This window comes from Myxocyprinus asiaticus, chromosome 47 (assembly GCF_019703515.2).
Source record: "Myxocyprinus asiaticus isolate MX2 ecotype Aquarium Trade chromosome 47, UBuf_Myxa_2, whole genome shotgun sequence".
Classification (NCBI taxonomy): domain Eukaryota; kingdom Metazoa; phylum Chordata; class Actinopteri; order Cypriniformes; family Catostomidae; genus Myxocyprinus; species Myxocyprinus asiaticus.
The window spans coordinates 30,291,587-30,317,644 of NC_059390.1; the positions used below are offsets into that span (position 1 = coordinate 30,291,587).

At 43.2% G+C, this 26,058-nt stretch overlaps 1 protein-coding gene across 1 annotated transcript in view; it reads right to left on the minus strand.

Annotated features, from left to right (window-relative positions):
• Nucleotides 1–26,058, minus strand: part of LOC127437003 (PHD finger protein 21B-like) — a 94,360-nt gene that overhangs the window by 17,342 nt on the left and 50,960 nt on the right. The window contains exons 5-11 of the mRNA XM_051691583.1: nucleotides 20,919–21,044; nucleotides 11,589–11,640; nucleotides 10,212–10,288; nucleotides 9,378–9,432; nucleotides 8,869–8,891; nucleotides 3,689–3,847; nucleotides 3,509–3,575 (exon numbers count right to left, since the gene is read on the minus strand). Of these exons, the coding sequence (XP_051547543.1) occupies nucleotides 3,509–3,575; nucleotides 3,689–3,847; nucleotides 8,869–8,891; nucleotides 9,378–9,432; nucleotides 10,212–10,288; nucleotides 11,589–11,640; nucleotides 20,919–21,044 (559 nt within the window). The remainder of the gene's footprint in view (nucleotides 1–3,508; nucleotides 3,576–3,688; nucleotides 3,848–8,868; nucleotides 8,892–9,377; nucleotides 9,433–10,211; nucleotides 10,289–11,588; nucleotides 11,641–20,918; nucleotides 21,045–26,058) is intronic.

Sequence of the window (26,058 nt, forward strand, 5' to 3'; positions counted from 1 at the left end):
CTGGAATTTCTCATGCTTCTGTGTGACCATTCTGGCTACCGAGGGAATTCACAGTGGTCATTGTCACTGCTGTGTACATCCCCCCACAAGCCGACACAGACCGGGCACTCAAGGAACTGTATGGGAGTATAAGTGAGCAGGAAACCGTGCACCCTGAGGCTGCATTCATTGTGACCGGGGACTTTAACAAAGCCAACATCCAAATCAATCGCAAAAAAATACCACCAACATATCAGTTTCAACACACAAGGGGACCGGGTTTTGGACCATTGCTACACTCCCTTCCAGGATGGCTACAAATCCCTCCCCCGCCCACCATTTGGCAAATCAGACCACTCTTCCGTTCTTCTTCTGCCCGCTTACAGGCAGAAACTGAAACAGGAAGCACCCACCCTCAGAATGATCCAGTGCTGGTCGGACAAATCAGATTCTACGCTACAAGACTGTTTTGATCACGTGGTCTGGGAGATGATCTGATGACGACATTGAGGTTTACACTGATAGCGTAACGTGTTTCATCAGAAAGTGCATAGAGGACGTTGTTCTGACCAAAACAATACAAATCTACCCCAACCAGAAACCATGGATTAATAGCGATGTTCGTACGGCACTTAATGCGCGGACCTCCGCTTTTAATTCTGGGAATGCGGAGAAGCATAAACAAGCCAGTTATGCCCTCCGCAAAACTATCAGAGCAGCAAAACGCCAATACAGGGACAAGATTGAAGGACAGTTCAACACCACCGACTCCAGAAGCATGTGGCAGGGAATTAATATCATCACGGAATACAAAGGGAATAAAAACTCCGCCGTGAACACCGCTGCCTCTCTCCCGGATGAGCTAATTACTTTTTATGCTCGTTTCAAGGGAAATAACACCACCCTCACAGAGGGAGCTCTTGCGGCCAAAGCTACAGAGGTTAGTTCACTCTCCGTCTCTGAAGCTGATGTAACCTGATCCTTCCGACGGGTGAATATCCATAAAGCCGTGGGTCCAGACGGCATTCCGGGCCGCGTCATCAGAGTGTGCATGAACCAACTGGCTGGTGTTTTTATGGACATTTTCAGTCATATTTTCAGTCAGTCATATTTATTTATAAAGCACATTTAAAAACAACAGCTGTTGGCCAAAGTGCTGTACAGAGTTTAAACAAATAACGTAATAAATAAAATTAGGACACAAAACACAATCACAGACAATGCACAGCATTTTATTTTTTTCCCTCTCCTTGTCTGTAGTCCCCACATGCTTCAAAATCTCCACCATTGTACAGGCAATCCAAAATCACTTGCTTAAATGACTGGCGTCCTGTTGCTCTGACCCCCATCATCAGCATATGCTTTGAGAGGCTAATCAGAGATTACATCTGCTCTGTGCTGCCTGCCTCATTGGACCCATTGCAGATTGCTTACCGCAACAACCGCTCCATTGATTATGCCATTGCATCTACACTACACACTGCTCTCTCCCACCTGGAAAAAAGGAACACTTATGTGTGAATGCTGTTTGTAGACTACAGCTCAGCATTCAACACCATAGTGCCCTCCAAGCTTTATGTGAAACTCCGGGCTCTGGTCTTAAACAGCTCGCTGTGCAGCTGGATGCTAGACTTCCCGTCAAGCAGACGCCAGGTGGTTAGAATGGGCAGCAACATCTCCTCATCACTGACCCTCAACACTGGAGCCTCGCAGGGCTGTGTTCTCAGCCCACTCTTGTATTCCCTGTACACACATGACTGTGTGGCAACACACAGCTCCAAAGCCATCGTTAAGTTTGCTGATGATACAACGGTGGTAGGTCTGATCACTGACAATGATGAAACACCCTACAGAGAGGAGGTGCACACTCTGACACGCTGGTGTCAGGAGCACAACCTCTCCCTCAACGTCAGCAAGACCAAGGAGATTGTGGTGGACTTCAGGAGAAAAGACAGAGAACACAGCACCATCACCATCAATGGAGCACCGGTAGAGAGAGTCAGCAGCTTCAAGTTCCTCGGTGTCCACATCACAGAGGAACTCACATTGTCCACACTGAGGCCATTGTGAAGAAGGCTCATCAGCGCCTCTTCTTCCTGAGACAGCTGATGAAGTTTGGAATGAACCACCACATCCTCACACGGTTCTACACCAGCACTGTAGAGAGCATCCTGACTGGCTGCATCACTGCCTGGTACAGCAATAGCACCGCCCACAACCGCAACGCCCTACAAAGGATGGTGCGAAATGCCAGACACGTCATCGGAGGTGAGCTTCCCTCCCTCCAGGACATATATACCAGGCAGTGTGTGAAAAAAGCTCGGAGGATCATCAGAGACTCCAGCCACCCAAGCCATGGGCTGCTCTCACTGCTACCATCAGGCAGGCATTATCGCAGCATCAGGACCCGAACCAGCCAATTTCATGACAGCTTCTTCCCCCAAGCAATCAGACTTTTGAACTCTTGATCTCTCACGATCAAAATACATCAGCACTGCACTTTATTCATCTTATTATCTCACACCGGACTGTCATAAATTATATTCTCTCTTAACAACACACTGGCAACTGACTATCAACTGACAGCCTGAATGTCAATACAGTACAATACAACCTACTGTATATTTTATATATACCTTATATACTATTTTTATTGTATGTGTATTCTATATTATGTGTATGTGTATTCTATATTGTGTGTTTTGTATACTGTACATTGTATATTACTATTTGTATATTGTGTTGTGTAATTATGTGTATATTAGATATGTAAATTGTGTTGTGTAAATCTGATGTTTATTGTAAATTGGTATATGTCTCATCACTGTCATGACTGCTATGTTGCTCGGAACTGCACCCAAGACTTTCACCCACTGTCGCACTTGTGCATATGGTTGTGTGACAATAAAAGTGATTTGATTTGATTTGAATCAGATTCATAACTGTTTTTCACACCCAACATCGATCACTGCAGGTGTGTTCGAAAATAGGGATGCGTTCCATTCATAAGTGATCATCTCAAAGCCCTATTCCCCTCAAAGTCTTCACCTTCCACTGTGAGAGTATCGGAGGCTTGCAAGGCCTCAAAATAATGGCTCAAAATTAATGGTTATTCAGAACTCACTTTCTTTTGAAGTAGATTTTAATGATAATGATAACAATCATTCTTTTCTTTCATTTTGAAGTGCCCTGCGAAGGCATCTATACTGTTTGGAACACAGTTGTAGGTTTATTCAATTTCATGCAGTGCTGCCAAGACCGAGCCTGGTTTGACGCAATGTATGACGGTTATGAATTTTGTCACTGAACATTGAAGTGTTTCTGGTTATTACATGAAAAATTAAAATGTCTGTCAGCCTGACAAATGCTGCACTGCATAAAGCACAAAATGTCTGTCTTTTCAACTACAACTCTGACTGCAAAAGGCAAATCACGGCCGGTCTTCATTAGGTGTGCCGCAGTTGAAGTCCAGCACAACTATCCCAATTACATTTTTACATGATCACATCATTGCGTGTTGACAGCTCACCTGTTTTATGTGTGACGTACGACTGGATGAAATTCTGTGGCCAAGACAAGTTCTCTTTGTTCAAAATCTAAAAAAAAAACAAAAACAAAAAAAAAACAGAGCAGATGAGCAGATTCCCATCATTACAGGTTCACGATCACGTATGTGTTGTGTTTTCTTGAAGTGTGTGCATTGGCATACTTTCTTGTGGCACTTGGGGCACATCCACATGCCCCTGGTGGCAGTTTTGAGAGGTGAGTTCAGGCAGTCGGGGTGGTATGCACGAGTGCAGGTGTGACAGGGCTGAAGATCACCTTCCTGCTTACACACTGCACAGTGATCATCATGTTGCAACTCCTCCTGCATCACACGCACACACACACATTCAGATAAACACACCATGTAACAGCTTTAAGACAGTGTCAATTTATATTTAAATATAAATATGACAAATATATTAAACAAATGGGTTCGTACAAAAAATGTATTCATACAGAAAAGTAATCTGTTACATGGTGCATTACAATGATGCACAGTGAGAACAGAATCTTTATTTATCGCCACATCAACACATCAACATCTGATGCTATAAAGCTGTGGCCTTTTATTGTGGAAGTGTATATGAGATCATTTGCTCATAAGATGACATCATTTCACAACTTTGGGGTTACAATCAATCATACATGAATTAAAAAATATTAAATTAATCATTAAAGGTCACACACCCTTCCTTTAGGCGAAAATTACATTCTAGTGGAAATATGTTTGAAAAATATTGTAAAAAAAAAAATGTTTTAATTAGCACAGTTGAGAGATATACACTACCCTTAGAAAGTTTGGAAACACTATTAAATTGGAAAAATTTTACAATAAGGTTCCATTTGTTAACAATAGTTAACAACATTAGTTAACATGACCTAACAACGAACAATAATTTAACAGCATTTTTTAATCTTAGTAAATGTAAATTAAAACATATTATTAAAACATATACTAATACAAGTTGTGTTTGTTAACATTAGTTAATGCACTATGAACTAAAATTAACTAACAATGAATAATTGTATTTTAAATCTAATTAACTTAGATTAATAAATGCTGTAAAAAATATATATTGTTAAAAGTTTGTTCATGATACCTAGCGCATTAACTAATGTTAACAAATGGAGCCTAATTGTAATGTGAAAGAGAATTATTTTATTCACTGATGATGTTTTAAATTGATCAAGTATTACAGTAAAGACATTAATCATGTTAAAAATGACTATTCATTTTAAATAAATGCTGTATTCTTCAAACATTCTGTTTGTAGCACAACTATTTTAAACTGTTCTAACAAAAAGAAATGAGTAGTGTATATTTTTGAAATTGAAAACCTACTTTGTTTAAACCTACACATTTCACAATATATTTATCGGGGGGAAGAAAATACATTTTACTATCTAAATGCACTTTAAAAATGCATGCAAATGTATGTAGACTAAAACTCATTTGTCCAAATATTTTATCTGAGTGTACCTAACGTGAAAACCTTTTTTTACACTAAACTGAAAAAAAAGAACAGTCAAAATTGTGCGAAAAAGCAACTATCTTCTGTCTTCACTGAAATGTATTTTTTAAAACAATTTTGGACAATATTTTGTTTTTTTTATTTTAAAATATACAAAAACAGCCAAAACATATTCAAAACACATTTATATTAAAATACTGTTTACTGTGTGTGTGTGTATATATATATATCAGTATATATAGGGCTAGGAAATTTGATGCGTTAATTTCCAAGATTAAAAGTCAACCGTTTAACATGTTAAAACAGTTAATACAATTAATTCAGAATCAATTTTTTTCCACTTACTAGAACTTTACTAAAGCTTTCCCCCACTTCCTGTTGGAGGTGCACGCTCGACCCAACTGCACATTCTAGCACAGAAACTGAATGTGTGGACCAGTTCATGCTTCTTCGTGAACTGGCAAGCTGCCGTATCTCTTCACATCGCACGTAATAGCTCACTGACAGTATGTGTCCACTGGCGCATGGTGAGCAAAGCTAAGCTATATGTTTCTGTATGTATAGTGTCTAATAATGCATTGGCATTGTACACTTAAGTCTCTCTTGCTAATAAAGTTTGATATGAATTGAATCTGCCCATTTGATCCTATTATTAATAAAAATCCACTGTAAAACACCACAAGATTTTGCCCAACTTTTAATAACAGCATGTCCACTGATTTTATGGCATGCATACATATACTTGTATCCAGTGCTGAAGCGGTCTCATATGCATCAACCCGAGCGGTGTGACCACCACTGAGGATGCCATATGCCCCAGGAGCCTCTGAAACAGTTTCAGTGGAACCGCTGTCTTCTGTCTGTACGCCTTCAAACAGGTCAGCACCGACTGAACGAGTGCGCTGTCATCGAGACTGAGTCCAACTCCAAGCTGAGAAAACAGATGCTCTGAACCGGGAGGAGCTTGCTCTTTTCCCAGTTGACCCGAAGCCCTAGTCGGCTGAGGTGTGTGAGCACCAGGTCCCTGTGCGCACACAACACATCCCGAGAGTGAGCTAGGATTAGCCAGTCATCGAGATAGTTGAGGATGCGAATACCCACTTCCCTTAAAGGGGCAATGGCTGCCTCTGCGACCTTCGTGAAGACACGAGGGGACAAGGACAGGCTGAAAGGGAGGACCTTGTACTGATACGCCTGGCCCTCGAACGCAAACCACAGGAAGGGTCTGTGTCGAGGTAGAATCGAGATGTGGAAGTACGCGTCCTTCAGGTCTACCACCGCAAAGCAATCTTGAAGCCGGACACTCAATAGAATGCGTTTTTGTGACAGCATCTTGAACGGGAGTCTGTGTAAAGCCCGGTTCAGTACTCGCAGGTCCAAGATTGGCCGCAACCCACCGCCTTTCTTTGGTACAATGAAGTAGGGGTTGTAAAACCCCTTCTTCATCTCAGCCAGAGGGACAGGCTCTATCACACCCTTCCATAGGTGGGAAGTGATTTCCACGCGCAAGTTAGCGGCATTCTCCCCCTTCACCGAGGTGAAGTGGACGCCGTTGAACCTGGGCGGACATCTGGCAAATTGAATCGCGTAGCCGAGTCGGACGGTCCGGATCAGCCATCGTGACGGGTTGGAAAGCATGAGCCATGCGTCCAATCTCCGGGGACCAAGGGGACAATCTCGTTGGACGTACCAGCGGGTGGGGCCTCACGGCGGGGTGGAGCCTGAGGTGCCACGTCGTACCGTGGCCGTGCTCAGGGACATCGAAGCACTTACCTGGCTCCTTGTGACCACCCCCGGAACAGCCTGGGATGGGGGAGGAAGAGGTTCATCCTTGTGACCCGTGGAGACCATCACATCGGGGGTGGATCTGTGCCACAGCTGGGCGTGCAGGGCTTGGTGGGGCCGCCACTGGAGCGCAAAACCTGCCGAAATGGAATGGTGGACGGTGGTCATGATGACGGCCATGTGCACCATGTATGTGACCCAGGGTACAAGGAAACCGCTCTTTTGCTGAACTTTTGTGGAGTGGTGGTGGTGTAGTGGACTAAAGCACTGAACTGGTAAGCAAAAGGTTGTTGGTTCAATTCCCACAGCTACCACCATTGTGTCCTTGAGCAAGGCACTTAACTCCAGGTTGCTCCAGGGGGATTGTCCATGTAATAAGGGCACTGTAAGTCGCTTTGGATAAAAGCGTCTGCCAAATGCATAAATATAAATGTAAACTTTTGGCTACCGTAGCCACTTGGGCATGCGGTGAAATTAAATGAAAAAGTAACAAAAGATTTGCTTCCTGCAGTGGGCTCCACACCGGGGGCGGGCTGCGGCGGAGCCGGTGCAGTCACCGCAGGAGGACGCCCTTGGCGACGAGCAGACAGGGTGCAGGATCTCGCGCCGGGGCAGGATGTGCTGGATAGCTTCCGTCTGCTGCTTCACCGCCTTGAACTGCTGGGCAAAGTCCTCGACAGTATTGCCGAACAGGCCAACCTGGGAAATGGGGGCGTCAAGGAACCTTGCCTTGTCGGCCTCTCTCATCTCGACCAGGTTGAGCCAAAGGTGGCGCTCCTGGACCACCAAGGTGGACATCGCCCGCCTGAGAGAACGCGCCATGACCTTTGTCGCCTGGAGGACGAGGTCGGTCACCGAGCGCAGTTCCTGCATCAATCCCGGGGCGGAACTACCCTCATGCAGTTCTTGAGGAGAGCAGGAGAGCCATGGCATGCAGGGCGGGGCGTGGCTGTGAGTGGCGCCGGGGCCCAGGAACCAATCATCGAGCCGCGAGGGTTGCCCGGGAAAGCATGTCTGTCATCTCCGCGTCAGCCTGTGACTGGGTGACCGTACCCAAGGGGGGAAGCCCAGCTGAGGCTTCCGCGTCCGACTGGACGAGCCCGCTGCGCTCGAGAGCTCATCACCTTTGCGGGCTCCGAACAAGAGGTCGAACTCGCCCTGAGACAAGCCGGCAGACTCATCTGGAAGCCCGATCGGGGCAAACGAGTGTGCTGGGGAATGGGAGGTCTGTGGGGGAATACTCGGCGCAGGTGGTCCCATTGAGGTCCCCAAATCACCCCCAGAGCTAGCCGTGCTGGCCTCATACCCGTAGGTAGAAGGACCGAGGCGGGGAGCCGCTGGGGTGGCTTGCTTTCTTACAAAGGCAAGCCGTGACCGCAACGTTGCCATGGTCATGTTCTCGCAATGAGGACATGACCCATCCACGAACGATGTCTCCGCGTGGGCAGCGCCCAGACACGAAAGACAGTGATCGTGGCCATCAGAAGGCGACAGATAACGACCGCAACCAGGAATAACACACAAACGGAAGGGCATCTTTAAAAAAACGTTCTGTGTGTGCTGCTCTTTTAGAGAAATATACTCTTTTTAGAATATACTCTTTTATTTCTGCCGAAGCGCCCAGGGGCGTTCTCTGCAGTGCACCAGTGCAGAGGGGGAGAAGCCGCTGAAATGCGCCGTCAGATCCAGCAGAGGAGAATGAAAAGCCGTGGGAATTCAGCTCAGTGAGCATCGACCGTTCGGCTCCGAAGAGAAAATCTGAATGAGTGGTTGCATACCAGCTCCTTTTATACCCATATGTTCGGGGGAGTGGTATGCAAATACCACTCACCAATTCCCATTGGCCTTTTTTCAAAGATCAGAGGTGTTTCGGGCTCCCAAGAGTGACCCCTAGCGTCACTACATCGACACAACGTCGAGTGAGTGACAGATAGGGAACTGTGCCATTAATAATTTTTAAAAATGCAATCAATTCACAGCCCTAATATACAGTATATATAATCCCCCCCCAATAAAACACAAAATGAATATGTTTGCCATATGGGTTCATACACACACACAAAGTGATGTTAGTGTATAGACGTACCTTCCAGCACAGCTCGTCAGAGTCTAGCATGAGTGAAAGCAGATAGCAGGTTAGTAGCTATCACAATGATTAGATTTATTAGAGTTAAACAGTAGTACTGGTGTGTGTTCAGCTGGTTAAAGCGGTAAGCATTTGGCTTAATTATTCAACATTACATATCAAAGACATCACTGATTAGTCAAGAACTACAAACATATGAGTAACACAGTGTGAAAACAAAATTATGACTTACTGCAAATATGTACACTGAAAAATTATTCAACTCAATTTCAAGATTCAACTCAATTTTCACTTCAATCACACTTTAAAATAAATGACACTTGCTTTGATATTTTGTATCTAATGCAATGACATTTAGTCATTTTTAAGTGGGACTAAAGTGTCCTAATAATGTTTGGGGCCACTGTATATTCATTCTGTTTGATCTAACATTTTTGTGTGTTTGGTCACATGCATTATTTTCTGATGTGCCGCTGCAACATCTTGACAAAAGCAGAAATATATTTTACCTCTTGCTGACAGAAAAATAGCACCATTTAGGTAATTTGCTGCAAGTCGTTTACGCTGAAAAACAAGAAACAAGAAGTTTACAAGTGAACAGATATACATGATATCAAAAAAAGGAATAAGCCTTGCAGGCAAAATACAGCCTTAAAAATGCTGTAGTAAATTTAATAGCATCATTCTGTTTAGAGATCATGTGTGACCAGGACCCACGGTCGACATGCTGGCATATCAGTTCCAGCAGATGTAACATTGGCAAAAAAGTTCCATGTTTATGATGTGTGTTAACAAAGGCATATTAAAGTTTTAAGCCTGTATAAGGTTAGCAGATTTGTCGATTTAAGACATCTGCTATCAAAGAGATTGAGCAAATCTCAAAGTTCTGAAGAAGCTGATGCAATTACTCCACGCTGTTTTGTTTTCAGCCTGTGATGCCGGAGTTAAAAAATCACAATTATCATATTATCAAACTAGTAGAAGCCTAATGATTTTAAGTTTAGTCATGAAACTCTGCATGGTGCAAGCTAAAAGGTCATGTAATGTGTTAGCCAATCAACTTGCATACTCTCTTTTTGCAGATAAGCCAGTTTCACGCAATGCTCTATGAGAGTTTTCTCTCTGAAACCCTCCTCCTCCCCAGCACCACTTGTCAAATTCTGCCATTTACGGCAAATTACATCACACAGTTTTAACTGCATTTTGGTGCTTGTGTGTGAATGGTAGCAATACAGATAAAGACCACTGCATGTGTGAATAGCAAATGAAGTAGATTTTTACTACAATTTTACTGCAATTTAATAGGTTTCATGTGTGAAAGTGGTAATGATGGTCAGACAGACCTCTGGTTCAAACAGTCCGCTGTATGCTGGATTTGCTGTACTGCGTCTTTTCCTCTCATGTCTTTTACTCTGGATCTCTGACATAAAGAAAGACAAACAAATGCTGAAAATATATTTATGTTATGGATCTTTTAAACCTGAATCACACTAGAGGTTTTTGTTTATGTATTCATCAGGGTTGGGCAAAATTCAGAACATAAGAATTAGCAACCCTTATCATGAATGAGAGAAATTAACTGATTTAAAAAAAAAAAAAAAGAAAGTCACACCACAGGAATTTCACTTGCTCAACACAGATTTACATACATTTTACATGATTAATTTTGACTAATATGTCAATTATTCCCTGATATGTAGAATACATTTTTCTATACATATGTTTTCTCAACTGATTAGACATATTTTGCTAAACCAAGTTCAATACTGTCCAAACAATTAACACAGCTATCAAAACAGCACAAAAAATGTCCACCACAATGTTTTCAGATAACTATATAAAAATAAATACTGACATTAAAGGTGCACTCAGTGATTGTTTTATTTATTTATTTATTATTTTTTTTTTGAATATGTCTTCTTGGACTCGCACTGACACCTCGTGGTGTGGATGTAGCATCATTAAAAATCAATAGTTTTCAGTTACTGATGCCATTGTAAAAAAATCACTATTCACAGTCAGCCGTGATTAATTTAATCCATGAGTGAAAGTGTTCAATAACAGGGTGGTTATTGAGATTAAGCGAGTAGTATTCAACTGGTCAGCCCTCTCCATGTAGAATAAAACAGCTTTTATAAGGTTACTGATATAACTGGAGTCTTAATTTCATGTAAATGGCCATGATTTTTCACATATGTTTAAACATTACAATTCATTTTTGTACGAGTGAAACTTTTTAACTGGGGAAAAAAATTAATGAGTGCACCTTTTAAAATTTGGGGTAATCTTGAGCATTCTGGGAAATGAAGTATTCTTCCAAAATGGTCCATAAAATGAAAGTTAATTATATATAAAATTAACTTTATAATGAAATATAGGTGAGAGTTTATACATTGATTATTAATAACTAATATATCTGGAAATAGCCCATATGCTGTGTGTATGATAAAATATTTAGGGGTAATTTGTACTAAAAAATGAAATGTGCTTTTAAAAACTACACTTAAAGCAGCAACATTTCATTTTTAATTATATTTCCTCACATTCTAATTCAAATTCTAATTCAGCATGCCGTTTGCTATCCTCAATTCAAATTAAGGAATTGATTTGGGATTTAAAAGGAATTCTCAATTCAACTCTGAATGGTGCACAACCCCGTTGTTCATTCAATAAATCATACAAAATGAAACTGAAAGCCAGGTTCAAAGAGCTCAACTCACCCTCCAGATGTTCTGTAGTTACCAGACCAAGAGCAACCATGAAGTCAATTTTCTGAAAGATGGAGAAAAAATCAATTAGACAGAGTCTGAACAGTTGACATGCGTGTCATTAACTTTTTTTAAAAATCTATTTTTGGTTTTCAGTCATGTATTGCATGTTGTTGTGGATTCATTAAACTTGTCACCAAGGCAAAAATACATTGGCAAATGTATAAAACCAAACATTTTGTTGAGGTGAGGCCAGAGAAAATGTTGGCAGGGCAAGTAAAATCCTGGCCTGACCAGTACATAAAAGTACTGGCCTGAGAGTCACGTGGCGCCATGTGGGGGGTTGGATGTGTGAACGGCGAGCTCTGCGCACTTTGCTAGTTTTTAATTATTTTTATGTCATAAACCGGTAAGATTTGATACACCCTGCTACATAACTGTTCTATGAAGTCAACATGTCAAAGAATTAAAAATCCTTGGGCTCTGGAGATATTAAAAGACACTTACGTGCTCAAGCTGACACACCAGACAGGGCCGAAGACCAGGGACTCAATTTAGACGGTACGGTAGGAGAAATTCAATGTCAGCTGTCCAGCATGTCTGTAATGCTGGCGAAGGTCGTGGCGGATTTGGAGGTGTACGGGGGTTAGAGTGAAAGGAGAACACTGGGAAGCAGTTTTTCCAGGCTCAGGTAAGACTTTTAATCAGCCACTTCAGTGCTTTACAACTTCACAAACTCATCAGCTTCACAGGCACGTATTAAATTAAACCCATCAACTTCACAGGCACGTAGTAACTTAAACACATCAGCTTCACAGGCACATAGTAACTTTAATTCATTAGCTTCAGAAACATAACAGAATAAATGTAACAGCTTCAGGAGCACCGTGGCCTTCCTTGTGCCAGTCTCTCTCTCCCTTCTGCTGGTGGCGTGGCTGCTTATATGCCACTCTCCCCATGCTCACTGGAATTAGAAACAGGTGATAAACATAATCTAGCTCAGGTGCAAGTGCCTTTACCGCTTCCTCTCTCTCCGGACGGACGCTTGACCACGCCCCCGCTGCCACAGTAGGATCTTGCTGTAATACAGCAATCGATTACTGCGATGGATACGAAATTCACTGAGTTGGTTACCAGAATTGGGTACGTCGAGAAACGGATCGATTATCTGGAGTCATCGTAGAGGGAATTAGCTGCTAATCTGCTAGCCTCCAAAGCAGATTTGGAACGCGTTTGGGAAAAGTTGGAAGACCTTGAGAATCGTAATCGGTGAAACAACGTCCGAATTGTTGGAATTCCTGAGCATGAGGAAGGCCGAGATATGGTGAAATTCCTAGAAGAGCTATTCCTGAGTCTGCTAGACATAACAAGCCATAAGCTGGAAAACAAGCAAGCTCACAGAGACCCAGCTCGGAGATTGGCTGAGGGAGACAGGCCCCGATCAATGCTGGCCAAACTTCTGAGATCATCCAATAAAGATCTTGTGTTAAGTGAGTCAAGGAGTAAAGGAAGGCTTTCTTGGAAGAACCACAACTTTTTTCTGTTCCCAGACTTTGCGAATTCGACGAGAGAAATGTGATCAATTCAAGGAATGCAAGAAACTCTTACATCAACGGAAGATCGCTTTTGAAATGATGTTTCTAGCCAAATTGAGAATAGATACTAAGGATGGCTGCAAAATATTTACATGCCCACAACAAGCAATGTCTTTCATAAAATCAGTGGTCTGAGGAAGTCATGGTGTGTTTCTCACGTTGCTCCCAAGTGAGCTTGACTCACTGAACATTCACTTGACCATCCGAGGAAGCTAGTTAGCTTTTTTGTTTCTTTTTGTGCTGGCTCCACCTAGTGGCTGGAGTTTGTTTTGTGGAATAACACTCCTTTGGGACAGATATGGATGAATCTGCATGTTCCTTGTGTTTATGCCTCCTATTGGCTGGAGTTTGTTTTGTGGAGTATTTTTTGCAGGACATTGGAAGGATTAGGTCATCTGCTGCACTCATGAACAGCCGGCTCACTGAACATTCGTTTGACTGTCCAAGGAAACTGAACGGCTTTTTTTTTTTTTTGTTCAATTTTTGTGTGTGTGTGTGTGCTGGTTCCACTAGCAGCTGGAGTTTTTTTTTTTTTTTTGTGGAGGAACACACCTTCGAGACAGTTTTGTGAATGAATCTACACGTTCTTTGTGATTATTCTGCCTATTGGCTGGATTTTGTTTTATAGATTATTTTCTGTTATGTAATTCTGTCTCACAAAATTTGTACAGAAGCACTGGACTCGAGCAATCCGACGGCAAAGTTGTCGGGAGGCTCTCGTAGGCATACATGGACTGTTTGAGTTTAGAGGTATGGACACTGGTTTTTCTTTTTTCTGTTTGTTTGGTTCAGGGGAAAGTTCGGGGTTTGACTGTTGCACTAATGTTGGAATGTGGTCTTTATCATTTTATTTTTGACACACAATCAATTTTTTCTAATATATCAAAATGTCAAATGTTAATATGAGTGGATTGTCTCTCTCCACATGGAATGTGAATGGGTTGGGGCATCCCAAAAAAAGAAGGAAGTTTATTTCTTTTCTTAAATGAAAGAAATTTGATATAGTGTTTCTTCAAGAAATGCATTTTTCTCTGCAGGAAGCTGAAAAATTTGGGAAGATATGGGGTGGGCATGTTTTCTATAGTGCTGGCTCAAGTAAGAGCAGGGGAGTCATTACGTTGATAAGTAAACATCTACAATTCAAATGTCTCAAACAGAGTTAAGATAAATTAGGTCATTATTGTTTTAGCAGAAATTCAGGGGTAAAGGTTGATTTTGGCTAATATTTACGCACCTAACGCTGATGATCAGGGCTTTTTTATAGATCTTGAAGGGATGTTGCAAGCCATTGGCACCCCTCATGTTATAATATTGGGAGAAGACTTCAATCTATTGATGGACTCAATCCTTGATCATAGTGAAGCAAAAGTGTGTAAGCCCCTAGAGCAACATTGATGCTTCACAGGATGTGTAAAATCTTGGTCTTACAGATATTGTGAGACTTTTAAACCCATCTGGGAGGGACTATACATTTTTTTCATCAGTTCATAAGATTATTGCCCTTGCTATTGTAATCGCAATTATTAATGTTGATTAAAATATTAAATTACGGTGACGTCACAAAGTAAGCAACTGTGTGGTTCTTCAGAGTAGCAGATTTCAATGGTGGAAATCTTTCCAGTTTCTTTTAAGCATCTTTTAAGCATTAAACATTGTAATAATGTTTGTTAATGTTAGGCCAAATAAAAATTATTTTAAATGGATATCTATGGTATAGAATAAATTGAATTATTGCTAAATTTCTGCTTAAATTATTAGTCCACGCACAGTAAATAATATGACATATTCAATATTCAAACTTATTAACAGCCGATTTAAATTGACCAAGTTACTTACTGCATTCAGTAAGCCCTTCGGTGGCGAGACAGGGGACCATTCATCCCATTAGATCTACAATGGTGATCTTGTTCATGTAAGATCATCGTTAGATAATTTTTGGCCTCAGTGGTTGCACTTTGGAAATTAAAAACAGTCATTTGCGATTCGGGAAAATGTTAAATTTACTAATACCAGCTGTGTGGCAAATGGGTCTTATTAGAGCAGACGCGATAACAATGACGGTGATTCCTGAAATATGCTATTCATGTACTTTATGTTGGCTACACCTCCAAACAAACTTAGAACATTTAAGCTGAATTAATTTATTGCTATTTTGTACAAATCAAATTCACATTGGCCTACTTATTAACATGACAAAACAAAACTGTTATTACAGTTTTTAATAAATTGTACAAACAAATCGAGCAACCCGACAAACTCTCCTATTACAATGACTGCTGTCACACTGTTTGAGACCTGAATTTTGACACGAGCTCAATGATGCTCCACAAAGCTGCGAATGTTTCATTAAAAACAAAGCTGTCTAATCAGCATAATAAATCAATTATTTACACCACATCTATGCCTTGATTAGAATGGGAGAATTTTAGTTTTGTTATGTTGCTCATGTGCAATGTATTTAACATCTACGTTCAAAGCAAGGGATATGCAATGAATCCAAAATAATTCCAAAGTGCATTTCGCTCTTGTTCTACAGCTTCTTTTCAAGTGTCAGGTGATGTCTCTTCAGTATTAATTTTCGTGTGCCGTGAGCAGAGGTGGAACATAAAGCAAGCATCTGGACATTCAGTTGGTTTAAAACTTGCGTATTAGGATCAGTTGTCATTTCTGATAGGACAGAGGACTAATTTAAGCGGCTCTGATTGGCCATTGTCGTTTCATTGCTCAACGGACATGTTAGTGATTGGTTAGAATACTCAACCACTGCAAAAACACATTGTAGATAGAAATCATTGACTCAACAGGAGCAGACTTTGAACGCTTCATCATTTTTCACGATTACATAATTGTGGCAGCCGTAATCGTAATCGCGATTTAGTTTTTCGATTAATTGTGCAGCCCTATCCAGAATAGATTTTTTTTTATATCTAAGTCCCTCATTTCATCTGTTGTTGATTGTTCAATTGGAAACATCTTGAGTTTAGAGGTGTTGCCACATATGGAGAAAAAGAAATCATATAGCTGGTGCTTTAATGTATCCCTTTTGCAAAATCCTGATTTCTAACAAATGTTAAAGGCTGAAATCAATGTTTATATGGAGACCAACTGGTTCTCATTATCCTCTGTGGGCATGGCTTGCGAGGCACTTCAGGCGGTTCTTAGCGGTCGGATCACACAGTATGCCTCATTCATCAAAAAATCCAAAGCACGAGAACTCATGGAGTTGGAAGGGAATATTAAAAGTGCCGAGGTAGGCTGAAGCGCAGAATGTCGTCTGATGGCCTCAGAGAATTGACCCAATTAAAATACAAATATAATACTATTTTGTCGCGGAAGGTGGAGTTTTGGTTATTCAGGGCAAGACAGTCTTACTTTGAGTCAGGGGACAAGGCATGGAAGCTTTTGGCTAGATATATAAAGCAGAGAGAGTCTTTTTCCACCATTCCCTCAGTGAAATCTGCTGGTGGTGAAATTTTTACCTCGGCCATTGATATTAATAATGCTTTTAAAGAATTCTATCTTGATATCTATAGTTCCATGTCTTCGTCTACTGATGAGGATATTAGAAATTTTGTGGAACCATTAGAACTCCCTAAACTGACGATTGAGCAAAAAACTTCTCTTGATTCTGAGATAAACATGGAGGAGCTTGGCGAGGTAATTAAGGCCTTGCCTACAGGCAAGGCTCCGGGCCAGATGGCTTTGCTGCTGAGTTTTTTTAGATCTTATGCTACAAAACTGGCTCCACTTTTGTTAGAAGTTTATACAGAATCATTAAATAATGGAAAGCTTCCGCCAACCATGACACAAGCCCGGATTAGTCTGATTCTTAAAGACAAAGATCCAAGCGAGTGTAAGAGTTATCGTCCAATTTCCCTGATCCAGCTAGATATTAAAATACTGTCACAAATTTTGGCTACCGATTAATAAAGTTATGACATCTCTTATACATATAGATCAGGTGGGGTTTATTCGGGGCCGCAGCTCTTCTGACAACATTAGGCATCTCATCAATATTATGTGGTCAGTGGCGAATAATCAGACTCCGGTCGCGGCCATCTCACTTGACGCTGAAAAGGCAATTGATATGGTAGAATGGGATTATCTTTTAAGATTTTGGAAATACACTACCAGTCAAAAGTTTTGAAACACTTACTAATTATAATTTTTTTAAAGTAGTCACCCTTTGCCTAGAATTTGCAGACATGTACTCTTGACCAACATTTTCTCAACATTTTCTTTATTATTTGGTCCAAAACATCAATTTCAAAAACTTTTTTTTTTAATTACACTTTAGTTTATAATGAAATAAAATTAATATGGTAGCACAATTATATTTTTGTCTACAAAACTAATTTCAAACATTTAAGCATACGCCTTCAGATCAAAAGATTTTTAAGATTATGAGAAACATTTCAGTCAAGTGTTTCAAAACCTTTGACCGGTAGTGTATACGGGTTCGGGAATACTTTTATTGGATGAATTAAGTTACTTTATAGACAACCGTAGCGGCGGTACAAACAAATGGATTAATTTCAGATTATTTTACTCTGGCAAACATCAAGTCCGCATCTAGAGATGCAAGGGTGCGCCTTATGCAATTCAAGATTTTACATAGATTTTATTGGACCCCCTCTAGATTGTATAGGCTTGGTCTTAAAGACACACCTACCTGCTAGCGATGCCATTCGGAGGATGGAGTCACGGCCCATGTTTTTTGGTGGTGTATTGAGATCCAGGAACTCTGGTTGAAGTTTCCGAGTTTTGTGTGTGACGTGGTGGGCACTCGGGTTTCGTTTTGATGATCGCCAGGCAGATTATTTTGAGGGGTCGTAGTTCAGCTGATGCGCCCCCATTTCGGGAGTGGTGCACAAAGGGTGGCGGCTTTTGAAGAAGTATCATTTGGAAGATGGGGTAACTTAGATTTGTTTGTTGGGAAATGGGTCAGTTATTTAGAGTTTTTGGAGGGCTCTCAGGGTGGGGCGTGGAGAGAATAATATAGTTTTAATTGAGTATGATTATTATTTATATATATACAGTATATATATATATATATATATACATTTTTTTTAATGTGTGTTTGTTTGCTTTTTTTCTGTATATTTACTCATGTGTGACATGGGGGATGTTTGTTGGGGGGCGGGGTTGGGGATTGGGAGGGGGAGGGGAGGTTGTGGGGTTTAAATGTTGATTGCGTTTGCTTTTCTTTATTATTGTAAGAATTAATAAAAAATGTTAATTACAAAAACAAAACAAAAAATTACTGGCCTGACCGGGCAAGGATAATTATTTATTTATTTTTTTAAACTGAATGAGGACCAGACTTTAGAGTGACAGTCAAGCCTAGACTTTAGTGTACCTCTGGATCCTCCTCCTTTTGGCTAGAGTCGAGGGATCAGGACTTGGCTCCTTTACACGACTGTCAGTCTGTGAGGCTGGTGAACTTTTGGAGTTACTGGGAATCTGTGGCTGAATGATAATGACCTGGAATAACATGTTAAACAGCTTTAAATAATCAGATGACAATATAGGAAACCTCATAGTTATCTAAGAGTAAAACTACCCCCAATAAAGACAGACAAAATCCAATCCTTACAAAGCTTATAGAGAATAACATACATTTTATTGAACATCTTTCAAATTGATTGAATCCCCTAAGACCCCGTTTCCATCTGGTTTTAAGATGCGTCTCGGGTGATCTGATCACGTGTTTAGGCGAGACAGATTGCTGTTTACACCTGGTCGCTTAAATGTGACTCCTGTGAACACCTGTGTTTGGATTTCGAGGGGAGGGTCTCTGATTTCATGATGACATACATCAATCACTATGTCAGTGTGTTACTGCGTGACATTAAAGCGCAACAAAGTCAGAAAAGACAAAGCTTGAAAAAAGAGCACACCGCTTCGCCCAGATGCAGTTGAAATGTCATCTAAGCACAAACGCGACAACTGGAGCAGAATTAGGTATTTTAGAGGAGTACCTGTATTAACTGAGCTTCAAATGTGTGTGCTTCTCATCTGTGTCACTGCATGTTGACATCAGACTCACTGGTGAAGATCTGACAAGTTCTCATGCTTGCATTACATTTGCTTTTTCAAATTATCAAAATGTATTTTCTTTTAAAACCACTCAAAACAGGCAAAGTTTAAAACTGTTGTTTTAGTGCAGTGTTTGATTGATAGGTGAGATGTGATGCTTCGCTGCTGTCCAGGATGGATTCACGTTTCAAACCTCAAATGCGATGTGGTAACAAATACATTTTTGACTCCGTCCATATGTGTTTTTTGTGATACGAACACAAAATGTTTCAAACCCTGTCTACACTTGTATTTAGCGCTGATCACAAATCTTATTACCAGATGTAGACGGGGTCTTAGTAATACAAACTTAAAGACATTTAGGTATGATTTTCTATAAATCTGCTTTGAAACATGTATTGTGAAATTGCTGTCCAAATAAAAATGACTTAAAATGCAAATGAATGAAAATTAAGCTTTGATCATAATTACTCAGAAAGTTACTTGAAAATTATGCCAGTATTTGGTAAATCCAACAACACCATTGGATTTGTTCCTTCACTCAATTGTTCATCCAAGCTGGCTGTTCTTTATGAACCTGTGAGTATGAAGCCCTATATTTGTCTGCATTTAAAAAAAAAAAAAAAAAAACAACAACGGGAATGTTTGGGTTCAAGTTAAGCTCTATCGACAGCATTTGTGGGATATTGTTTATTGCAACAGAAAATAACTTCGAAAAAAAATTGCAGTTACAGTAATGCACTTACAATGAATGTACAGTACACAGCGGGCCAGGCAACAAAAATTAAAATCCCAACTTTTTTTTAAAGTATTTCCACAAGACTTAAACATTGCATCCATGTTAACATGAGAATGGTGTGACAGAATCACTTTCTAACATTTGTCTAATAATACCTTGTCTATACAAGCTGTATCCCATATATTGTATAAATTCTGTACCTCCAACTCCTGTCATAACCTTGTTAATCCATTAAACCTAGAAAGGTTCATGTGATATACACACAAGAAAACTAAAAATAAACAGTTTTTATGGAGCAAACTCCACCCACAGCAATTACATAATCAGAAATTCATCCACCTATAAAAGTAGTCCAACCCAAGGATGATTTAGACAACTTTACAGCTCAAATAATAAACAGGTTTTTGCTGAAAAAGTGCTTTAACAAATATATGAGCTTCACATTTTTGCTTTTAAATCCTCTGGAACGCTGGCCCCATAGACTTCCATTGTAGGTGCGGTACTGTAAATGTGGGGAAAAGACACTGAGGAACAGGTCAAAATTATTTTTGTGACCAACATTATGCCACAAATGTATTTGACAGAGCTTAATGTGTATTGAACCAGGAACAATATAATTCCTTTAACCCTCCTATTCTGTTCAGGTAGGGACGCTTACTTTACTGTTTGTGGTCATTTTTGCCCGGAAACATTACAACATTGTTTTTTTTTTGTTTTTTTAGAGAGAAATTATTTTTTTTTTTCTTCTCTGAAGTAAAAACAATTAAATTCCACTTCTTTTATGATTTTTATTTTTATTTCTTATATTATTTACAATTAGTACAATATGTTTTTCAATTTGACCATTCATTTGCATATGCAAATAAGCAAAAGTATTATAAAATGTATTAAGCAGAATTTTTTTTTTTTTTTTTTAACTAAATGAGGACCGGACTTTAGAGTGACAGTCAAGCCTAGATTTTAGTGTACCTCTGGATCCTCCTCCTTTTTGGCTAGAGTCGAGGGATCAGGTCTTGGCTCCTTTACAGGACTGTCAGTCTGTGAGGCTGGTGAACTTTTGGAGTTACTGGGAATCTGTGGCTGAATGATAATGACCTGGAATAACATGTTAAACAGCTTTAAATAATCAGATGACAATATAGGAAACCTCATCTTGACAGTATTAAATGTTTCTAGTTATCTAAGAGTAAAACTACCCCCAATAAAGACAGACAAAATCCAATCCTTACAAAGCTTCTAGAGAATAACATACATTTTATTGAACATCTTTCAAAATGACTGAATCCCCTAAGACCCCATTTCCATCTGGTTTTAAGATGCGTCTCGGGTGATCCGATCACGTGTTTAGGCGAGACAGATCGCTGTTTACACCTGGTCGCTTAAATGTGTCTCCTGTGAACACCTTTTTTTTTAAATATTATTTACAATTAGTACAATACATTTTTCAATTTGACCATTCATTTGCATATGCAAATAAGCAAAAGTATTATCAAATTTATTAACTTCACTACAGTAAAAACCTAGTTGAAACATGAAGAAAATATGATAATTTCTCATGTACTGAGGGCAGATTGCTGCCATCTGGTGAAAAAAGAAAAATAACATGACTTGAAAATCTTGTTTTAACAATAATAGCCAGTAGATGGTGGCTGTGTTCGTCATGGTTACTTTCATAACCTCCGTTCCCTGATGGAGGGAATGAGATGTTGTGTTGATATAGTGACAATAGGGGTCACTCTTGGGAGCCCGAAACACCTCTGATCTTTTGAAAAAAGGCCAATGAGAATTGGCGAGTGGAATTTGCATGCCACTCCCCCGGACATACTGGTATAAAAGGAGCTGGGATGCAACCACTCATTCAGGTTTTGTGCTGAGGAGCCTGAAGGTCCCGGCCATTTCAGCGGGTAGTTCAGCGTTGTGGCAAGAGGGACACAAAGTCTCGTTACCTCCATCAGGGAACGGAGGTTACGAAATTAACCATGACTTTCCCTATCTGTCACTCACTCGACATTGTGTCGATGTAGTGACACTAGGGGTCCCTATACAAAACGCAACAACTAGCTGAACTGTGTTACATGGACTAGCAGTGCGAGATGGGCAGACTTTTGTGTGCCTCATAGCCAGTGCATCAGGCTGTCATGTAACCTCCCCCAACGCTGCTATGAGCGTCGAATGGTCCTTCAGGAATAAGTCGACTGCTCAACAAATTGGGACTGGCTAGCCCAGCCGAGGCCTCTTTTCCCTCTTTTTTCTCCCCAAACAGCGTGGAATTTTGTTAACGGACTGGGATCTGCGAGTGTCCACATCGGGGGGGGGGGGGGGTTGGGTCACACAAGGTGGGGTACTTGAAGTGGAAATACATCACATGGTCTTACCGAGACTTGTCGGAAGTATATCATGTGGAGAGTCACATGGTAGGTCCTACCCAAGGGGGAAGGAGTTTCTACAAGCATGGCAACCAGAGCAGAGGGCCCTCTGCTCAAGGAAGACATAGTTTACCAAGAGGGAAGCGATTTTAACGGAAGATATAACACATGGGGTTACCTATGGGGAACCACCGCATGCGGAGCACCTACCTCAGTACCTCAGGGCCTTACCAGCGCACTTACTGAGCCGGTAGCGAGTTTCTCCACAAACTCGACTGCCACAGGGATAAGGAGGCAGTCATCCAGGGATCACAGTCTGTGAACATTACCGGGAGTCAAGAGCGCACGTCTTCCCCTCAAGGGAGGGGAAAGGTGCTATGCGTAAGCAGTACACCTGGCCAGCTGTCCCGTAACTTACCTGCTTGTGCCTGCCACTACACGGGACGAAACTGACTCTGCAGATGTCTGCCAAAGAGGCGCCACTGGCCAGGGCCCAGGAGGCATACGGTGCCTCGTAGAGGGAGCCCTAGCCTGAGTGATCGTGTCTACCGCCACGGGCGGTAGGCCACTTAAGTCCTCTGTGTCCCGTCCAAGGGCCAGACGTGGAGATTCCAGAGGTCTGGTCGCGGGTGCCAGATGGTGCCCCGTCCCTGAGAAAGAAGGTCCTTCCTCAGGGGAACTCGCTGGGGGGGCTGTTGCGAGGAGCGTGAGATCTGAGAACCATGTCTGGGTGGTCCAGTAGGGTGCTACTAGGATGACCTGCCCCCGTCCTCCCTGATCTTGCACAGGGTCTGTGCGAGTAGGCTCACTGGGGGAAATGCATACTTTCGTAGTCCAGGGGGCCAGCTGTGTGCCAACGCGTCTATACCGAGAGGTGCCTCGGTCAGGGCGTACCAAAACAGGCAGTGGGAGGATTCCCGGGAAGCAAACAGGTCTACCTGTGCTTGACCGAATCGACTCCAAATCAGCTGGACCACCTGAGGGTGGAGTCTCCACTCTCCCCTGAGGGTAACCTGACGTGACAGTGTGTCCGCTGTGGTGATGAGGTTGCCCGGGATGTGAGTGGCTCGTAGCGACTTGAGGCGCTGCTGACTCCAGAAGAGGAGACAGCGGGCGAGTTGTGACATGCGATGGGAGTGTAGACCGCCTTGGTGGTTGATGTAAGCTACCGTCGCTGTGTTGTCTGTCCGGACCAACATGTGCTTGCCCTGGATCAATGGCCGAAACCTCCGCAAGGCGAGCAGTACTGCCAACAACTCTAGGCAGTTGGTGTGCCAACGCAGCCGTGGGCCAGTCCAAGAACTGGCGGTTATGTGCCCATTGCATACGGCGCCCCAGCCCGTCTTGGAGGCATCTGTTGTAACCACGATGCGTCTGGAGACCTGCTCTAGGTGAACCCCTGCCCATAGAAATGCCAGGTCGGTCCAAGGGCTGAAGAGGCGGTGACAAATCAGTATGATGGCCACGCGATGTGTCCCGCGGCGCCATGCCCATCTCGGGACTCGAGTCTGAAGCCTGTGCTGAAGCGGTTTCATATGCATCAACCCAAGCGGTGTGGCCATCGCTGAGGATGCCATATGCCCCAGGAGCCTCTGAAAAAGTTTCAGTGGAACCGCTGTCCTCCGTCTGAACACCTTCAGACAGATCAGCACTGACTGAGTGCGTTCGTTCATGAGACGCACTGTCATCGAGACCGAGTCCAACTCCAGGCTGAGAAAAGAGATGCTCTGAACCGGGAAGAACTTTTGCTCTTTTCCCAGTTGATCCGAAGCCCCAGTCGGCTGAGGTGTCGAAGCACGAGGTCCCTGTGTGCGCATAGCTACTCCCGAGAGTGAGCTAAGATCAAGCAGTCGTCGAGATAGTTGAGAATGTGGATGCCCACTTCCCTTAGCGGGGCAAGGGCTGCCTCCGCGACCTTCGTGAAGATGTGAGGGGACAAGGACAGGCCGAAGGGGAGGACCTTGTACTGGTACGCCTGTCCCTCAAAGGCAAACCGCAGGAAGGGTCGGTGTCGAGGTAGGACCGAGACGTGGTAGTACACATCCTTCAGGTCTACCGCCGTGAACCAATCTAGATGTCGGACGCTCGCTAGAATGCGTTTTTGCATCAGCATCTTGAATGGGAGTCTGTGCAAGGCCCGGTTCAGTACTCGCAGGTCCAAGATTGGTCGCAACCCACCACCTTTCTTTGGTACGATGAAGTAAGGGCTGTAGAACCATTTCCTCATCTCGCTGGAGGGACAGGCTCTATCGCGCCCTTGCTCAGGAGGGTCGCGATCTCCGCACGCAAGGTAGCGGCATTCTCACCCTTCACCGAGGTGAAGCGGACGCCGCTGAACCTGGGCAGGTGCTGGCGAACTGAATCACGTAACCGAGTCAGACGGTCCGGGTCAGCCATTGTGACGGGTTGGAAAGCACGAGCCATGCGTCCAAACACTGGGCAAGGGGTACCAAGGGGATAATCGTGTCGGACGTACCGGCGGGTGGGGCCTCGTGGTGGGGCGGAGCTCGAGGTGACACGTCGAGGGGACTCGAGCCCTGTGGCCATGCTGAGTCGAGGGACATTGAAGCACTTACCTGGCTCCTGCCGCCCACCATGAGATTGGCCAAGGAGGGGGGAGGAGGAGTTTCGTCCCCGAGGTCCATCGGCACTAATCCCATGTGGGGGTATTTGTGCTCAGCTGGGTGCCCAGGGGCGGGGGGTCCGCAGCTGGAGCGCCAACCCTGCCAAAAAGGAACAGTGGACGGCGGCCGTGACGACAGCTGTGCATACCGGACATGTAACCCAGGAAACAAGGAAACCGCTCTTTTGCTGAACCTTTGGGTACCGCAGCCTCAGGGGGATGCTGCGAAAAAAGAAACAAAAGATTCTCCTCCCGGCCCTCCACCGGGGGATGGAGTAGTCTGTGCACCAGCTCCAGAGAGATGGGTCTCCTTGCCCCTGGGTCGCCCATCTCAGGGGCGCTGCGAAGCCTTCCTCGGGTTCATGGTGGCCAGCCATGAGATGGGGGGCGTCTGCTTCCTGCGATGGGCTGCACGCCGGGGCCGGGCCACGGGGGCGGGCTGCGGCGGAGCCGGAGATGTTGCTGCAGGGAGACGCCCTTGGCAATGAGCAGATGGGGTGCGGGATCTTGAGCCGCGCCGGGGCAGGATGTGCTTTATAGCCTCCGTCTGCTTCTTCACCGTTGAGAACTGCTGGGCAAAGTCCTCGACAGTGTCGCCAAACAGGCCAACCTGGGAGATGGGGGCGTCAAGGAACCGTGCCTTGTCGGCCTTTCGCATCTCTACCAAGTTGAGTCAGAGGTGGCGCTCCTGGACCACGACAGTGGACATCGTCTGCCCGAGAGACCGCGCTGTGACCTTCGTTGCCCGGAGAGCGAGGTCGTTCGCTGAGGGCAGTTCCTGCATCAATCCCAGGTCAGAACTACCCTTGTGCAGTTCTTTTAGCACCTTGGTTTGGTGTACTTGCAGGAGAATCATGGCGTGCAGGGCTTGTCCAGTGTTACCGTAGGCCTTACCCATCGGAGACGACATAAACCTACAGGCCTTGGACGGGAGCTTCGGGCGCCCGCGCCAGGTGGCGGCGCTCTGCAGACACAAGTGCACCGCGAGCGTCTTTTCCACCTGGGGATCACCGAATACCCCCTGGCCACTCCACCATCGAGGGTAGAGAGAGCGGGGGAGCTGAAAGATCGGGACCGGGCAGTAAAAGGTGCCTCCCACGACCTTGTCAGCTCCTCATGC